The sequence below is a fragment of the Rhinolophus ferrumequinum genome, chromosome 9 (assembly GCF_004115265.2).
Source record: "Rhinolophus ferrumequinum isolate MPI-CBG mRhiFer1 chromosome 9, mRhiFer1_v1.p, whole genome shotgun sequence".
Lineage (NCBI taxonomy): Eukaryota > Metazoa > Chordata > Mammalia > Chiroptera > Rhinolophidae > Rhinolophus > Rhinolophus ferrumequinum.
In genome coordinates this window covers 19,029,878-19,049,839 of record NC_046292.1, presented here as the reverse complement: position 1 = coordinate 19,049,839, position 19,962 = coordinate 19,029,878, and the positions used below count along the sequence as shown (strand labels likewise).

The 19,962-nt window shown below is 40.5% G+C and overlaps 1 protein-coding gene across 1 annotated transcript in view; it reads right to left on the bottom strand.

The window, feature by feature from the left end:
- STX12 (syntaxin 12) overlaps positions 1–12,600 on the bottom strand; it is a 33,081-nt gene extending 20,481 nt beyond the window's left edge. The window contains exon 1 of the mRNA XM_033113702.1: positions 12,413–12,600. Within this exon, the coding sequence (XP_032969593.1) occupies positions 12,413–12,530 (118 nt within the window). The 5' untranslated portion in view covers positions 12,531–12,600. The remainder of the gene's footprint in view (positions 1–12,412) is intronic.
- Between the last annotated feature and the right edge of the window lie 7,362 nt (positions 12,601–19,962).

Genomic DNA, 19,962 nt, shown 5'->3' with positions numbered 1-19,962 from the left:
GTCTTCACCCTTAGAAGGGCCTTAATACCAAATATCAATTCACAACAATAAAAAGTTAAACCCACTAGTACACAATTTTTCTATAGCAAACATTTTTGGAAAAGCAATGTGTATTTACTACTAATACAAGTTACCACTGACTGAGCTCCTCTATGTGTCTGGCACTAGATTAGGAGCTTTGTCTACATTATCTCACTAATTTTCACAGCAACAATCTGAAGTAGCTATATTGTCATTTTGGAGGTGAGAAAATATACAGATGTAAAATACACAAATGTATTAAAATTACATTGATGGTAACCACTTTGAGCACCTCTTGTAACTGCAGAAGTCAAATGTGACATATTCATCTTTTGTTATTGGTATATATTGAGTATTACAATTTTAATAGTTTTTTCCTTTCTTAAAATGTGTATACATTTTTTTGGCACCCTCTATATTTAAAGAAGTATCTTATATAAGAGTATGTAATAGTGAAATGCTCACTCCCTCTGACTTTATCTTAATTGAAGCTTGCATTTTTCCCATGGCCAATAGCTCCTGTTATAAATATGCTAATTATTAGATTCTAATAATTAAATTCTGCTTGAGGCTTGAGTTTTTGGAGGAACAGTCCCTTGCCAAAAAGTGCCTCTCCCAAAGAGGTAGGAAAATATGTACAAAATAATGACTGTTTATCAAAGATTTGCAGGAGCGTCAAGACCGAACCCAGATCAGCAGGTCAATGGACCAGGAACAAAGAGGTTTAAACATCTTGCCTCTTCTTTGGACCCCTATTGGCGCCCGGATGTTTAGAGTTGTCAATCACCTCTTGCTTCTCTCATTCTCCCTCCCCTCGACATAAAAGCCTGAATTCTGGACTCTCTTAAAATGGACTTGAGGAACCTCTAAGGCCCCCATCTTCTCAATTGGGCACCATCTCAATCAATAAATCTTGCCTTACTCCAAACTCCTACGTGTTGAATATTAGTCTTTTGAAGCATCAGGCACATGAACTTTTGGACCAGTAACGGGTATACAATAAGTAGCGGGACACAACATTCAACCTCACGTACATACCTGTGTTCTTTCAACTGTGTTGTCTACAGTCATACACGGTTTTGTTCAGATAACTCTCTACCTTTTCCTGGATATTTTGCTAAGACTAGGAATGACCATGTTTGAATCCTGGGTGTTTACGTCCCTAGCCCTGGATTAGGAAAGCAAAGATCCAGAGGAATTGATCATGTATCAGTAAGGAGGAACACTCTAACACCCTGCCCAGGAATCTAACACCCCACCCTGTCCCTCACTGATTTCTGCAACAGAAATGGAATCCTTGATTTCTTATGTGTCCTGCTTTCTATTTTCTTTTTCTGGTTGGCCAGGAAAGTGAGGGAGAGTTATTCATTCATTCGTTCTTTCTTTCATTCTTTCATTCACTCATCATTCATTTGTAGAGGTTGGAATTTTGTTGTAGGATTCATCCATCCATCCATCCATCCATCCATCCATCCATCCATCCATCCATAGCTCCGTCTCTCCTTCCCTCCCTCCCTCCCTTCCTTTGCATGCTTTTTTGAGAGCATTCACTGTCTTCTACTACAAGCAGCTGAAGAATTGAACATAATAGAGTACTCTTTGCCCAGAGGAAACACAACTATCTTCAAGTTTCACTAGAACTTCAAGAGATAATATAACACGATAGGTATATGGTACCTTTAGCCAAAAGACAGTCTCCTTTGTGACGGCATTTCCTATCCTCAGGATGAATGCCAAAGTTTCACTTAAGAAAGACCAGACCCCTGAATACCTAGCTTAGTGAGGAAGTCAATGTATATTATATCATTTGTATATATTATAGGGATAATACATATACGTTTCCATGGCCAATGAGAAAGAACCCTCGCTTATTAGAATTTGACATCTAAAAATTAATTGTTCCTTATGATAGAGTGTTCCTTAACATAAAATTTTGGAGTTACAGTTATAATATGGTCTCCCAGAGTAGTAAAAAGGCAAGCTAAGGTTTATTAAGTACCATTTACCTTATAAAAAGGTAACACTAATGTGCTAATAGCCTCTAAGTCTGATAACAATTAGTAAGCAAAATTTTTTAATTGATTGCTGGGCTACTCTACTCCTAAGTAGAAACTGAACAACACAGTCTTTAGCAGTAGGTACAAGTTATTTCTCCCTAGCCAAAAAAAATCATATCATGGATGTCACAAAGCAAAATTTTCAAAGTCAAGAATATATAGGTTTGTAGCTCTTCAAACTATGATTTTATCTTATTTTGAGACCATGTTTTTCTAACAAAAATGTTACTCCAATTTTATAATGGAAATACAGAATTCACTTGATTAAAATTTTGCCTTTTGTAAATGCCTGACCACTGCAGTATACACCTGAAGCTGAAGCTGAATAATAATGAATGTCAACTATAATTTAATATACATATAATCACAGGATGTGGAGTACAGCATAGGGATTAGAGTCCATGGAATTGTAACAGCTATGTATATATGACGTCAGAGGGGTAGTAGATTGGGGGAGGGGAGTTATCACTTTGTGAGGGGTGTAAATGTCTAACTAGTACATTGTTTTGTACATCTGAAGCTAATAAAAAAAAAATTTGCCTTTTGACAAACTTCCCTATAGTGTAACCACTATAATTATTGCATTCTGCTAAGATAGCATTATATAAGATAAATAACCATTTTTTATCACTAACGTAAGGTTTTCTTTTTATCTAAGTCAAATAGGAATCAGGATATCACCAAAGCTATCAACTGGCTAGCCATACAAATAATTTATGAAAGAGGGCAGACACTAGCATTTACTATGTGCCACTGGGCTATGTACTTTATGTGGTATGATAAAAAATATGTTTGGTCTTAGTCCCAGGTTTCTGGCACAAAGTTCCTTAAACCCTTGGGATTTCCTAAATGATAGAAGTGTCTTGTTATTCATAAAAGAGCCCCCTTTGAGCACAAGGAGTTTATGCTAACGAGGTGACTTAGGGTGGGGTTCCTAGATAGCCTTAGATTGGGGTGGGGCTGATCACCAGAGTGACCAAGCGATTAGAAGGCCGAAAGTTTCAGCCCCACCCACCGACCTAAAGGAAGAGGAATGGTGGGGTGGCGGGCTGCAGCTTAACCTCTATAAAATAGAAGCTCTATAGATTTCATGAGCTTCTGGTTGGTGGAAATGCAGGGAGGGTGTCTTGAGCCCAGAGGAGGCAAAGTAGCCCCTTATTACATACCTTGCCGTAGGCATCTCTTCCATCTGGCTGTTCCTGAATTATATCCTTTTATATAAACCTAGTAAGTTAATGTTTTCCTGAGTTCTGTAAGCAGCTCTAGCAAATTAATCAAACCTGAGGAGGAGGTTATGGAAACCTCGAATTCTGACAACTGGTATGGGGCATGGGGAGGGCAGGGAGGAGGGGGGAGGCAGCAGTCTTGTGGGAGTACGCCCCTGTGGAATCTGATGCTAAGTCCAGGTAGGCAGTGTCGGAATTGAGTTAACTGTAGGACATCAGAGAATCTGATTATTGCTTGGTATGTGGAAAACCTCACAACTAGTGTCAGAAATACTGAGACTACAGGAAACACGGGAGGAGTGTTTTTCCTTTACAGTAGATAAGCATGATCTCCTTTGATCCCAATAAGCCTTTAAATAAGCATTACTATCCCACTGTTACAGATGGGCACACTGAGGCTCATGAGAGTGTTGCCCAAAATTAATTTTAGACTGTGATAAGACATAAAAGCATTTATTTGAGCAAAAAGAGCTGCATTCCAGGAGACACAAATTCAGGTAGCAAGCTAAATTGTTCTCCCACAAGACAAAGGAGATGTCACGTTTTACAGAGAATTTTCCTGCCCGCAGTTCCCATGTTGGCCCCTTTCATGTAAACAAGGTTTGCAAAATTGTACAGTTCTGATTGGTCTAAATCATGCAGTTCTGATTGGTCAGTATAGATGCAAATGAGGATATTATTTTCCTAGTTCTGATTAGACCCGGCAGGTCTCAGTCCATTGGTAGAAAGACGAAACCATGGGTTCCCTGCAGTGGTTGACTCAAGTCAGCGTAAACAAGGGGGCACAGTGCAGGAAGCCCAGAGTTCGGTCTGAAGTTCTTCCCAGCATGCCAAGGGCTGAGAAGCCCGTCAGCAAATGGCCACTAGACTATTATTCATAAAATTGGGCCCTCAGTTGACCATGGGGAGTTTATTTCAGCAGAAAAATTCCTTCTCTGGGTTCATATCAAATGATTCTTTCTTCTTGGGGTCCACAAGAGTTACAGAACTCATTCATTCATTCATTCATTCATAGTACCTATACTACCGTCTTCTACGCTCTAGGAGACATTTGCTCTCAAGAAGCTTACATTTTAAGGAAGAGATAGATAATAGCATATATCAGGTATTGGTAAGTACTACAAAGAAAAATAAATTCAGGTAAGGGCTGGAAGGACAGGGAGTGGGGAGAGGGTACTAGTTTATACAGGGCGGTCAGAGAAGACTTCTCACAAGGTGACAATGAGCAAAGATCTTAGAGGAAGTGACAGATCCAGCCATGCAAATATCTGGGGGAGAAGCTTTCTAGCAGAGAGAGTATTAAGTACAAAGTCCCCAAGGCAAGAGCACTTGGTGTGACAGAGGAAGAAACAGGAAGCCAGGGCGAGTAGACTGGTGAGCTGAGAAGTGGCCAAAGAGCTAGAGGGGAGCCAGGCGGTATGTGGCCTTGTAAACTAGTGCAAGGACTTTGGGTTTTAATGAAATGGGAAGCCACTGATGGGTTTTGAGCAGAGTGTCATCATAACCAGAACTCAAACCCAGGGCTAATTTCAATGACTGTATTCTTTGTGACACATTATGTTGTCTCAAAAGGCTGACGCTAAAAGGAAATAGAATGTGGTGACACAGGGCAGGCCTTAATTTCAGTGTTCCACTTAGCCCCACCCTGCCTATCTGATACCTCCCTAACTTAATAGCTCTCTGCTGTAGATAGGCTGATGTCTTGGCTCTAACCTGCTTCCTTCCTCAACCCCCCCCCACCTTTGAGAATATTCCTATGTCACCAGAGTCCAGCCGCGTGCCAGGCACTCATGGGTATGTAAGTAATTACTGACTGAGTTAGCCTCCCTTTTATATCATGACACTTTCTTTAAGGCAGAAGATATGGATGAACAAGAGCTAGCAATACTGAGCGCTGAACTCGAAACCAGACCTGACCACTAACTGGATGTGTGGCACCACACAAGTCATTTCATGTTGCTGGGTCTCTTTTCAACAATTGTACATGATATTCAGGTTTAACCACCATATATTGAGTACTATTTGTCATAGTACTTACTATATGTGAGGATGGGTTTGTTTTTCTCATTAAATCTTTAAAACTCTGTGAGGACTATATGATCTCTAAGTACGCCCACCACTACTCAATGTTAAAATTCAATAATAACAAAGAAGCTGTAGTCCCAGAATGATACTATGTAACCAAAGAATGTTTTCCCAAGCCAGAGATCAGCTTGGAGAGACTCCACCTATGTACAAATGGAACTGGACTAACTATAGGCCTCTGGAGAGCAGGGACCACATTCTACTCATTTTTGTATTTGCATAACCAGACACACACACACACACACACACACACACACCCTCTAGAAAATAGCTGGTTGAAGATACAATGACACATACAGGAAGATCTTACAAATGTTCAAGGAAACAGATCTCATTTTATTGACTGTCTTTATAAAGTACAGTACTCGCCTTAGAAACTATGTCAAAGTATCAAGTTATTAATCATCTATTAAAACTTATTAAATACTCTAGAGAGCAATGGGGATTTTATAGGATATGGGGCGAAAATCAATTAAAAATCAGCTGTTCTTTGTATTCTCAGCTGAGAACTTTTTTCATATAGACTTTTTTTTTTTGAGATTACTTGAATTTGCATGTTTGTTGGAGTTGGGGAAGTGTGGGAACTTTATAGGATCATTTGCCAACTAAGCACCAGAATTAATCTAAGCCTCCATCAACTCTTTTCTAAATTCCTGAATATTAAGATATTTTCCTAAAAGTTTCCAGCAAGAATCTGATACTCAGGTATCAGATACCCCAAATTTCAAATTATAAGGACAGTAGTGTCTTAGTTGACCGGAAGGTAAAGAAGCAGAATTTTTTGCAGAGTGCCCTCCATAACCACCAATATCAGGGATTTATTCAAAAACAGTGTCTCACTGACCCATTTATTTTACATCTAAGTGTATCCCTTAATAAACTTAAAGCACAAAAAATAAATAGAATGTTTACATATACACTTATTTTCACTTGAGAGGACCTAAAATGTCAAAAAGAAAAGTGATACTCTTTGGAAAGACTTTCATCAAAATGGATTGAATCTAAAAGGGTTTTTCTGGTCAACTCGGTTCATAAGAAAACTCTTTTCTAATCATTCTAACAAATAAAAAAATTTTACTTTAGGTTAATTTGTTACAACATTTTAGATGAAAATAATTGGGTCTTTTCTGTGAAATGTTACATAATCCTGGAAATCAGATGCGAGGTCAAATGTAAAGACAGTCCTTCAGCTCCATCAGCAATTTTGTGATTTTGAAAACTAGGCCTCAATTTCTCCTATCACTGATCTTTCACTTTTAAAAGCATGTCCTGGCTAAAACTTTTAAAGACTACAAAGGAAATCAATTTATTGTACATTACAGCTAACATCCACACTAGGGACTACTCTAAATTAAATTGAACACACTTTTCATGTGCTTTCAGCTGATGTCAGCTTAAAGCAGAATCTGAATCTCCAAATGAACCTCAATCCAAATCCAAGTCTAGTCAAGTCGAAAGCAACTGCCATCACACGCGGGAAAAAATTTCTCTCCATTTAAAAGACTAATGCTCTAATTCAGTATTTAAAACATAAACTCAACGAAAAAAACATTATTTACACCAAATGAGAAAATGATAGCCTATGTGGTGATTACGACAAGTCATTTCCTGTCTTACTCTGAACATTAGGTTTACATTGTTTTTATATAGCTACAATGAAAAAGACCTGACTTTTTACAAGTAGCCACTATATTACAATAGTAAAGCTCCAAACTAAACTGAACTTGTGAGTACTAAATATCAAAGGTATAATCCTCCATTTACTATACCAGTGCCAGAATGTGTAATGGTGAAGAACATAGACTCTGAATTACAACTGTCTATGTGTTGTTCCTGGTTCCACCACTTCCCAGAGTTGTTATCTTGAGCAAAAGGCTCCACTCCTCTGTGCCTCAGTTTCCTCACCTAAAAAATGAGAATCACAAGCAAACCTTCATGTGGTTGTTGTGAGGATGAAATGAGATAGTATGAAGCTAAATTGAGAACAGTGTCTGGCAGGTAAAAGAACTCAATTAAGGATAGCTATTATTATCAAACTCGAGACCAAGAAAAATGTACTTAGCAATGATAAAATCAGTTAAGTACATATTGAATGCCAACTACATATCCATTGCTGTGCCAGGCACCTGTGGCTAACTAAAGAGAAATGTACAATGCACGGTCTCTCTATCCCCACAAAATTAATAGTGATCTCTCTAATTGCAATGACAAGGTCAAAAAGCATACATGAATTAAAGAATACAGAATATAAGTAAGTGCTAAACTGTGAAAGGAAATTGCTTGCAAAGTCAAAGAAAAAAGATCCAAAATGATAGCTAACATTTCCTACACACTATGGCACTGTTTCAGCATGTTACATAAATTACCTCATTTAATCTTCACAACCCTATGAAGTAGGTATTATTAGTAACTCCATTTTATAGACAAGAAAATTGAGAAATAGAGCGGTAAAGCGATCTGTTACACAGCTAGTCAGAAGCAGATCTAGGCTTCAAACCCAGGCAGTCGGACTCCCAGGCCTGCTCACCTAACTACTAAACTACAGCGGGGCAGGGGACCCAACCAATAGTATCACCATTTACTGAATGTCTACTGTGCACCAGACACGACACGAGGCACGTCCAAACATCCCACAGTAACAATACTACTCAGTTTACAAATGGGGTAACGGGCAGACAGGGAAATGACCTGCCAAGGTTAACAGTACAGAGAGGAGCGGGGACTCAGTCCCAGATCCACTGATCCTAAAGCCCATGCCGCTTTGGACTTCCTCTGTCAAAAGCAAAGGAAGGCTTAGTTACAAGTGGCAGGATTTAAGGACAGCTCAAAGGGTTTGTACAATTTGGAGCGCTAGGGACGTAGGGAAAGATACTAAAGAAAGGAGGACCAGAATGAGCAAAAACTTGGGGCAAAACTCAGCGTTTAGGGATGTTAAGAAAGATGGCCTGCCTACACAGCAGAGGGTGAAGTAGAAAATACGGTTAATTTGCGTTAAGATGACAGAGAGGATAAAAGCAAGGTGGAATGTTAAGATTTGATGCAGCAGACGATACAGAGCCCCTGGAGGCTCTTGAGGAGGTGAGTGGTATAATAAAAACAGGGTTGCAGACGTACTGCTGATAGCTGAACTACAATGGGAACAGAGACACTTGAGAGTATGCTGTTGGAATACAGATGTTGAGATCATGAAGACTTCAAGAGGGTGGTAACGAAATAAAAAGCAAGGGGCAAGTATGAAAATAACTTTGAAAGCACAACCCACAGAATTTCAGGATAATCAGTTTTTAAAAGTTCCACTGCTTTTTCATTTTTTGGTAAACAAAACAATATCAATAAATTAGCAACATGAAGGAACAGAAATGCTGTTCTTTAATCTTTTCAGAGATCACTTAGAGGCTATTCAGTTTTTTCCTTTATTTGCCTCGGGAATACCTGCCCAGACCCTTCGTTCCACAACAGGCAGAGTCAAGTACTTTTCCTCTGTACCTCACACCTACTGATAACAAACCTTTATAACCGGGCAGTCAACCTTAGCTGTACCTGTCAACCCACACAATGACCTGCTGTATTTCAGCCAGATATGCTCAGCAATTCCAAACCCACGTACGTGGCTGAACAGTTAGGGAAAAAGAATAGCTATTCTCTAAATTCTCAGTGGGTACAGGTCCTGGCCGGGCTGGAAGGATGTGGATATATGTCTGCGCTCACATTCCGACTGTGTACTTTATGCCGGCCACGTCTTGGAGAGGTCTGGGCAACAGGCACTCGCCTCATCGTGCTGACTGGGTAGAAGCAGTGTCACCCTACCAATTTCAAATCCCCAGTTCCTCACCAAACAATCCCAAAGGAAGAATTCCAACACTGCCTAGGGTCAGTAAGATGTGGTAGGTACCACACCGTTCAAGGAGAATGAGGCAGGAAGTGTTCCAAGGTGGTAGAAAAACCTCATTCCTTCAAATCTACTCAATACAATTTATTAAGCATCACGCCCCTCTATGATATGATCCCTGACTACCTCCCAGACCTATTTTCTTCCTGTGCTCCGTTTCTCTAACTGCACTCCAGCCACACTAGCCTTCTTGCCATTCTTAGAACACACCAAGGTCTTTGCTCCTGCTAGTCCCTCTGCCTAGAACGCCGTCCCCCGGCTACTCACCTGGCTCTCTCCCTCCCGTCATTCAGTGTCTCCTCAAATGTCACCTCCTCAGCGAGGCCTTCCTTGGCCAACTTATCTAAAAGAGCACACCCACCCTCTCTCTCGTCTCTCTATCTCTTTGCCCTATTTTATTTCTTCATAGTACTGATTTACTACATAGTATTTGCATGTGTGCATATATATACACACACACACACAGACACACACGATCAGGGAAGGGATTTTGTCTGTCTTGTTCTTTGTCTTGTTTCTCCACCAGTGCATAGCAGGTGCTCAAAGAATATTTGCTGAACAGTGAATGAATAAATCTATCATATGTTTGGACTGACATAAGTACTAGAAATATAAAGATGAGTTAAGTCATGTCCCATGCTTCAGAAGAACTAACAATCAAACAGGGGAGGCAGACACACCACAAGAGGACAAAGTTTGACGGCCTCAGGTATTCCTCATAGTTTCCTACGGAGAGTAAAAAAAACAACACACTTGTAACTGCTACAAATGTGTAATACTCATTAAAAATTATAAAAAGGTTAATTGCTGATCATAAGAGATGTGGTTTCAAATTCAGGTATTGCCATTTGTTAGCAGGGTAAGTACTTAACCTTTCTCAGTCTGTTTCCTAACCTACACAATGGAAATAATATTGGTAATTACTTTGCAAGGTTGTTAGAAAATTAAGTCAGGTAATGCATGCAAATAATTTTTCATGCTGCCTGGCACACAGTATGGACCCACATTAATGTTCTTAACATTATGTAACAACACCCGATGCAAACTGGCCAAAGGGGCGGGGGAGACAGATGACAGGAAATACTCCTCTGACCACTGCACCAAGTCAACTCACTTGACTCCAATGATCCCTTGAGCCCAATGCCCACTTAACAGTTACATTTTATCAATTCTATCAACAAAGAAACCTCTCCAATCCTTTCCTTCCTTTTTATTTTCACAGTCCCTCACTGGTGTCTCTGATTATAGTGTCTCTCTCCCAATTCAATTTACACATTCCTAAAGAATTAAATCCAAACCCCTTTAGTTTAGCACTTAAAGTCCATCCTGTTTGGGCCCCAACTTACCTTTCTAACCCTATCTTCTTCCATTACTTTCTGAAGTCCACCACTGTAGCCAAATTAAATCACTCTACTTTTGTATAATACCCGATGCTTTCCCACTACCAGGCCTTGTTCGTTTTATTCCTTCCTGGAATGCTCTTCTGTTCTTTACCCTCAAAAATTCAAATCCTTCCCAGCATCTTTCCAGCCCTAGCTCAAATGCCATAATGCCTTCCTTGACCCTTCCCAACTGAAAATGATCTCTATCTCCCCCGAATACCTACATGTTGTTTATATCTCTTCTATAGCATTGCTCCCTTTTAACTTTATATTTCAGTTATTATGTACTCCACAGAAACCCTTTTGAAACAATCCATGCAGTTTCAATACTACTTACTACATAGCCTGATACTCAAATATATGTAGAATGATTTCACAAATAGACATTAAAATAAGATTTAGCCTCAAAAGAACTTCTAGCCTTGAACTTCAATTTTCTGATCTAACATATATTATAGCTCCCTCACACACACGAAAATAACTGGAACACAAAGTATTGTATTTTCTAACCAGTAGTCATATTATTTTTTTTAATTTCTGGATTTAACAGGCCACATATTCTTCTTTCCACTTTCAAATCACCCAGTCTCAATCCCCTCCCATCAGAAACTTCCGGCTGCTCAAATTCTACATCATATAAGAGTATTTAAATTTAAAAGCAAAGTGATAAGATTGTTTTTTAAAATATAGAACGTAATTGTAATTCAAGACCAACTAGGTCTACCTAGTCACAAAGTACAGCCAAGTACACAAAAACACAACAATAAACAACATGAACGATGGTGACCGTTTTTTCCAAGTAAAGCTGCTGCTGACCTCCTGCTGATAAGGCTCTGAGCTGATTTCCAGGCAAAAGAAACAGCCTGTATTTGACTCACTCAGCCAGTCTCACTCAGACCCTACTGGTGGGGACAGAATTTTAAGACAAGCAATGACATCCTGAAATCCACCACCAGCTCTACTACGTCTTACTTGCTATGTGATTGTGGCCAAGTCCCTGAGCTTCTCTGTATCACATGTGTTCAAGAGCAGCTAAATAGGAAAGGAAAACAAAAGCTCCATCAGCTTGAAAACCAAAAATATATGCAGATATTTTGTTACAAGAGACAAAATAATGTAAATTGAAATGTTTTCGGTGAATTCTCTTTATTAAAACAGAAGTCATCTTACTCCTCAAATACAAATCACTGTATCTGATTTCCAAATTCATTAAAGGAAGAACTGTGTATTAAGTCATCCAAACACATCCATGCTCCACTTCCCTTAATTGAAAGCTGCTGATTTCCAAGGAGCCAGAAACTGAGCAGAATGTAAACCTAAAGTCTCAAACAGTAAACAACTCCCGATGCAAACTGGCCAAAGAGGAAAGAGAGGTGGGGCCGGGGGTGGGAGGAGGCAGATGACAGGAAATACTCGGCTGACCACTGCGCCAAGTCAACTTACTGACTGCTCTCGGGGTGACACACATACCCCCACCCACCTGGGGCTGTCAGCACTGCTCTTATGCCCCAACACCGTGAGGGCATAACTCCTAAGACGAGACTCGAGCTTCCAGCCGGGGCTCGGAACCCTCGGGGGAGCCCGGCCCTGACAGACTCCGGGATGGCAGCTCGCCGCCTCCAGACTGGAAAGGCTGAGAAGGCCTCAGGTGTGGCCTTGGCCGCAGCCCCAGCCGGGCTCCGCGTCCCGGCAGCCTCATCCAGGCCTGTCCCCAGGACGGCCCCCGCCCCCCAGCTCCGTCCCCAGGCTCACTGGCTTGGCTGATCCGCTGGATGTTGCCGCTGCAAGTCTGGATGATGCTGCTGAAGTCCCGGCGCTGGGGGCCCGAGGGCCCCGGGTTCCGGTACATGTCTAAGGGACCGTAGGACATGACGAACAGCTGAGACCGACTCGCCCTGCACCGGGGTCCTACCGGAAGCAGCTACCAAACCGGACCGCAGAGTGACGGAGAAACCGGGAAGAAAAAGGGCAGGGACGGGGCCGAGGCTGCGTGCGCACTAGCACCGCCCCCACGCAGCGCGCACGCGTCCTCCCCGCCCTGCCCCACAGTGCGCATGCGCCGCTGCCGCTGGGACCAGAGACGGTAGCTTAGAGACTGGACGCCCTGGGCCTTGGGAATGCGGGGCGGGGCGATGACGTCACACCGTTGAAGCTGGGATTGGTGGAGCTGGGGTGGCTGTGTTGTTTCTCGCCAGGACTCGGTGACAGGAGGCAAGAATTTTCGATTAGCATAAAATTGTACCAGATGATCTCAGCCTTAACATCCTATTCTGTTCTATTCTGAGAATTCAGGCCCAAATATGGGAGTATATGATAACGTTGAAACTCAGATCCGTAACCAAATTTCTGAAATTCCTCACTGTACTTCGTTTACCTACCGCTTTGTTAGTAGCGGAGCACTTTTACGATTTACAAACCACTTTCATTTCTCCCTCCACCCCTCTTCTAATCAAACAATAAAATAATAAGAAGATTTATCACGTACTATGTGTGAATCCTCACTGCAATTCAATTGTTCATAAGCTCTTTCACAGCAAGGGGACCATGTCCTAACTATATTTTTGCCTTCAGAATAGATAATGAACAATCGATTTTTTAAATGTTGAAATAAAGTAACTGACCAAAGGAAGCGTTATTATTTTTCCTTTTACAATTGAAAAAATTAAGCCCACAGAGGTTAGTTTGCTTTTCTGACTGCAAAACCCAAACACTAAGCTAACTGCATCATCATCTCCCTACTTTCCTAAAACCCATTCTCATATTCCAAAATTCATTCTCCATCTAAATCCCTCCCAAATAACGTTTTCATTTATATCCCAAACCAGGATTTCTTGGAGAACTAGACCCTCGAATTTTTAAAATAATTTCCTTAAGTAATTTGGAGCATATGACCTCAGTGTTCCCACAGAAGACTGCATTTTGTGAGCTTATGGTAAATGGAAAGACATGAGTTTGGGAGATCAAGACAGGGAGAAGTGAAGGGGAACTGGCAAGGTTTGTTTCTTGTGTTCTCCACCCCAGCCCAGCCTGCTTTGTAATCTCTGGGGAATGGTAAAGAGAGGAAGCTGCTTGCCTGTGTGGGAGGGGACCCCAAATGGTTGAATGAGCCTGCTTTCAGCTTTAGAGCTTTTATAAGCCAGTCGATCTCTATTTTTCGTTGGAGCATTTATAAGAGCATTTTTCTTTCCTCTATAAAAAGAGGCAGATGACATTTGGGGGCTCTCATTCTGGTTAAAACCCTACCATTTCTCAGAATCCATAGTTTTATGTCAAATCTTACAGCAAATTATGTAAATTGTACTTTTTTTTCACCTCTAAAATAGTCTTGAGAATGTTTTCATTTACATTTCACTCTATGCAAAGTGAAGTTCAGTAAAGGTATTTTTCTCCTAGCAACTGAAGACATTGGTTATTGTTGTTTTCTTTCTCCACCTAAAATTAAAAGTGGTTTTAATTTTAAACCACTTTAATTTTAAAAGATGGCTGTGCCTTATGCTATCTCTCATAGCAATACATTTGTACCTTGCAAATACTAGATGTCAAATGAACATTTACCGGATTTATAGATGAATAATTAAAAATAACTACCATTTCTTAAATGCCTATCCAGGCAATGTGAACAAATTGTACAAACATTTATCAGTAATCCCCAAGATAAAGCCCATGTGATAAAGACCACCTGTGGTCTGACAAAGTTAGGTTTATTAACTTAATGCTGCAAGGCAGACTGCACACCAGAGGAATCATGGGGCATCCCGCCAAGCACAGAAAGAGATAGTTATTCTAGGATTTGGAGAAAAGATGTGGTGTTTTGATATAGCCTCAAAGCACACCAGGCTATGTGTAAAGGGATTCTCATCAGGCCTGAGCTGATAAGAGGACTCAAAATCCTGTTTCCTTGGAAACTACAACATGAAGATTAACGTGGAATGTTGTACCTGGAAAGCCCTTATCTGAAGGTTTGCATCTGGGTTGGAAAACTGAGGCTGTTTCTCTGTGTCAGAGTAACTCAGATTCTCCAGTCGAGTGGAATATTCAATTCTTATTGATATTTCAATTAGCACATTTTCTGAAAATCTGTGGTTTTAGAGAATAAAGTTTCTCAGCATTATGTCCTTTTGTTAATTGACAAAAACAGTTTTCATGGTTTGCACCATAAAGGTGAGATTAATTCCTTGGTAACAGATAAGGAAACTTGTGTTCTGTAGAGGTTCTGGATACTTGCTCAATGTGATACAGATATGAAGCTACAGAGCTGTGATTCACACGTATTCTATGACTCAACAATTCTAGTCCTAACTATATAATCAACAGATATGCACACATATGTGTTCCGAAAACCAAATATAGGAATGTTCATAATAGCATTTTTTAGGACTAAATGGCATTTTTCTGTATTAATTTTTATTGAGTCATAATTGACATACAATAGAATGTATAGATAGGAAGTGTTCAAGTCAATGAATTTTTTTTTTACTTTTTATTGGGGAATATTGGGGAACAGTGTGTTTTTCCAGAGCCCATCAGTTCCAAGTCGTTGTCTTCAATCTAGTTGTGGAGAGCGCAGCTCCCTGGCCCATGTGGGAATTGAACCCGCAACCCTGTTGTTAAGAGCCGGTGCTCTAACCAACTGAACCATCCGGCCACCCCTCAAGTCAATGAATTTTGTTTGACACTTGTACATACCCAGGTTACTACCACCCAAACCAGGATATAGAACATTTTCATCATCACCCCAGCAAGTTTCCTCGAACTATGCTCTTTCTAATTAATTCCACTTATCCACAGAAATCACTTTCTGATTTTCATCACTACAGATTAGTTTTGACTATTCTTGGACTTCAGAGTGATGAAATCATATTTTATGTATCCTTTAGTGTTTGGCTTGTTTGAATTAAGGATGTTTTTTGAGATTTATCCATGATGCTGCATATATCAGTGGTTTGATCCTTTTTATTGCTAAATAGTATTTTATCAATTTGATTATTCACTTTCTTATGGATGGACATTCAAATTGTTTCCAGTCTGAGGCACGAAGAAGGCCAGAGCAGGATTTCTTTTTTTACTAGTTCCAACTGGAAACAACTGTCCATCAGCAGAATGGATAAATTGTAGTACTATAGAGCATAAAATTAAATGGCCTGCTGCTATGTGAATGATGTGGGTGATCTCATCCAAATATAACGTACAGCAAAGGAAGCCAGACAAAAATGAGTATATCCTGTATGATCCCTTTTTTTATTAGGTTCAAACCCAGCCAAATTAATCTAGATTATTAAAAGTCAGAACAGCATGTAGTTAGTTCCGGGGTGGAAAGGGGATGACTAGGAATGGGCCCATGAGGTAGACTTGTAGGAAGCTCGTAGCAGCCTTACTTGATCTGGGTGGTGATCGTCTAGGTGTGTTTACTTTGTGAAAATTCATCAAGTCAGATATGTGTGATGAATGCCCACTTCTGTATGTATGCTATACTTCAGTAAATAAGTTTTACCTTTTAAGTACAAAGTACCATTATAACCAACATGGCAAGCTTTCTGCGGAAAGGTAGGGAAGGGTCAATGGAGAAATTCACTTAGGTTGCAAAGAAGACTGCATTAAAATTAGAGCTCATGTCAACTACAATTAAAAATAAATTAGGGGGCGGCCAGATGGCTCAGTTGGTTAGAGTGCGAGCTCTGAGCAACAGACTTGCTGGTTCGATTCCCACATGTGCCAGTGAGTTGTGCCCTCCACAACAACTCGAGTGAAGAGAACGAGCTGCCGCTGAGCTTCCGGGTGGCTGGATGGCTCAGCTGGTTAAGAGCACATGCTCTCAACAGCAAGGTTGCCAGTTCGACTCTTGCAAGGGATGGTGGGCTGAGCGCCGCCCCCCTCCCCCCACCCAGCTAGATTGGAAAAAAAAAAAAAGAAAACGGCAACTGGATTTGGAGCTCAGCTACGCCCTCCACAACTAAGATTGAAAGGACAACTTGACTTGGAGCTGATGGGCCTTGAAAAAACCACACTGTTCCCCAATAAAAGTCCTGGAAATACATACTGTTCCCCAATAAAGTCCTGTTCCCCTTCCCCAATTAAAAAATAAATAAATAAATAAATAAATAAAATAAAATAAAATCCAGGTCTAAAAAAATTAGCACTTATTATACATTGCTAGTGGGAATGAAAAATTGTACAACCACTTTGGAAAACATTTTGGCAGTTTCTTAGAGAATTAAACATAAATTTACCATACAATCCAGCAATCCAACCATCCCACTCCTAGGTATTTACCCAAAAGAAATGAAAACACACGTTCATATAAAGACCTACATGCAACTGTGTAGGGTAGCTTTATTCATAGTAACCCCAAACTGGAAATAATTTAAATATGTCTAGCAGCTGCTGAATAGATAAACTGTGATACATCCATACAATGGAAAATTATTCAGTTATAAAAAAGAACAAACTACTGAAATACAGACTAAATTACTGGGACATGCAACAGCATGGATGAATCTCAAAAGCATATGCTAAATGAAAGATGCCAGACACAAACAGCTACATACTGAATGACTCCATTTATAGGACATTCTCAAAAGGCAAAACTATAGGGATAGAAGTCAGATTGATGCTTACCAAGGGCTGGAGTTGGGGGAGGGGATTGACTGCCAAGGAGCACAAGGGAAGTTTTTGGATTAATGGAAATGTTCTTTATCTTGATTGTCGTCATTACACAAATGCATACATCCATCAAAACTCTTTGATCTATAACTAAGAATAGTAAATTTTACTGTATTCAAATATATCTTACTAAACCTTTAAAAAGATGTCACTCTAAAGATCAATGCGATGAAGTGGCATGCAGGAGGTAGGTAATACGGAGTTGAAAAAAAAAGATACAAAGTTGTGGGTTGCATGAGTGTTCTGTTGACGGGATAGAATGACACTGAAAGCAAAAAACAAGTGAACATAGGAGGCAGACAATTAAGTTCACGAACTCCTCCTAGAAAAAGTGCTGCATACCTCATTGCTGAATATCACTATGGTCACCTTCGAAGTACTCCCCTTGGGAAGCTATGCACCAACGCCAGCAGCTAGTCCACTCTTCAAAGCAATTTTGGAACTCTTTTTGGAATGGAGAGCTGTCATCATATTACCCTTGATGTCCTGAATGTCATCAAAATGTCTTCCTTTCAATATTTCCTTTATCTTCAGGCAAAGAAAGAAGTCATTGGGGCCAGATCAGGTGAGTGGGAAGGGTGTTCCGATACAGTTGTTTGTTTACTGGCTCAAAACTCCCTCACAGACAGTGCCGTGTGAGCTGGTGCATTGTCGTGATGCAAGAGCCATGAATTGTTGGCGAAAAGTTCAGGTCATCTAACTTTTTCACACAGCCTTTTCAGCACTTCCAAATAGTAAAGTCGGTTAACTGTCCAGTTGGTACAAATTCATAATGAATAATCCCTCCGATATCAAAAAAGTTTAGCAACATCAATGCAACAAGTTCTCGCACTTAATTGTCAGACCTCCTATGTGTTCATTCTAATTTGTCACTCTATTACTTCCCTCCTCAGGAAACAGGAAATGTGGATTCTATAGAAGTCATGTACAATAATAGCTTACAAAATAGCACTGTTTTGAAGACTATTAGGTATATACATTATTTATCACAACAATCCTAAGGTAAGAGACAGAACACACCTAGCTCTATAGCATGGCACAATCTCACTTTTCAAGTAGAGTTCATAATTGGCTACAGAGCCAGACAGCCTGGCAAGCACTGACTGGTAGGCAAAGTAGTCATTGATGCCAGTAATAGCTAAGAAATATATTTTCCCAAAAATGGCAGCTTTCTGTCTTCAAAATCTAGAGATTCACATAGTTATTACTCACTCCTATAGGCCAGAGGTCAATGTGTTTGTTAACCAGCCTCCAGAATGGACCCCAATGATTTTTGCCATTTGGGATGAAAGTGCCTGGGTAGCCCCATTACACATTGAATAGTGCTAGTAATGTGACCTCTGTTACCAAAAGGGTATTGCAGAAATGATGGACTGTGATGTTTGAAGGTAAGCCCAAGGCAAACCATTGCTGTTTCTGCCTTGCTCCCTTGAATTTAGTTTGGTTCCAAAATTCATTCCCTACGTGGCAGATTATATTTTTAAAGATAGCTACCACAATTGCTTCCATCCCACGTGCTCTTCTACTTCATCACCTTCTCATTAAGAGAAGGGATCTATGTCCCTTCCCCTTGAGTTGACGGACTTTTGACTGCTTCAACCAATAGAGTACTTCATAAGTGAGGTAATGTGACCTCTGAGGACAGGTCAGAAGATGTAATACAGCTTTAGTTTTGTTCACTGGATCTCTTGTGCTTGGAGTTCTAAGCCATCCTAGACATCTGATTACATGGAGGTCACCATGCTGGGGAGGGCCAAGCTACATACGGAGGGGCTTCAGGTAGGTGCTCAAGTCAGCATTCCTAGACTTTCAGTCATCCCAGCCCAGGCACTAGATATACAAGTACAAAGAGCCTTCAGAGCCCCATTCCAGCCCCATTAAGTGTAGCTGTTCAATCTTCCCAGCTGAGGACCCAAACATTGTGGAACAAAGACCAGTCATTCCCACAGTGCCCTGTCCAAATTCTTTATCAACAGGGTCTCATAGGCATTATTTAAATGGGTGTTTTAAGCCACTAAACATTGGGGTGGTTTGTTATGCAGGAATAATAAGCAGAACACCCTGTTATCTCCTGACAGTTTTGGCCTTCCCCAAAATAGCCCCTCCTCCAAGATCTTGCTGGCCATCAGTTGAGGATAGCTATACTACAGGTACCATAGGGTCTGAAATTGCGAAGGATGGAACCCAAGTCTGCTGAATTACTTTGAGTGTTATTTAGAATGGTTGAACCTCCCTGAAGAATTTAGATGTCTTTCACTATACTCTACTATATTCTTCCCGTACAGTGGTTTTCAAGACTGAATAAATGTGTAATTTGATAGTTCACACAATAAAAGTGGTCATAAACATAGCTTACAGTCTTAGTCTGTTTGAACTGCTATAACAAAATATCACAGGCTGGGTGGCTTATAAACAAGATAAACTTCTCCCAGTTCTGGAGGCTGCAAAGTCCAAGATCAAGAAGCCAGCAGGTTTGCATGACTGTGAGGCCCTTTTTCTAGTTCATAGCCAACACCTCTTGCTGTGTCCTCACGTGGTAGAAGGTGCAAGGGAGCCTCTCTGGAGCCTTCTTTAAAAAGGCACTAATTCCATTCACGAGGGCAGAGCCTAAGCACCTCTGGAAGACCCCATCTCCCAACACT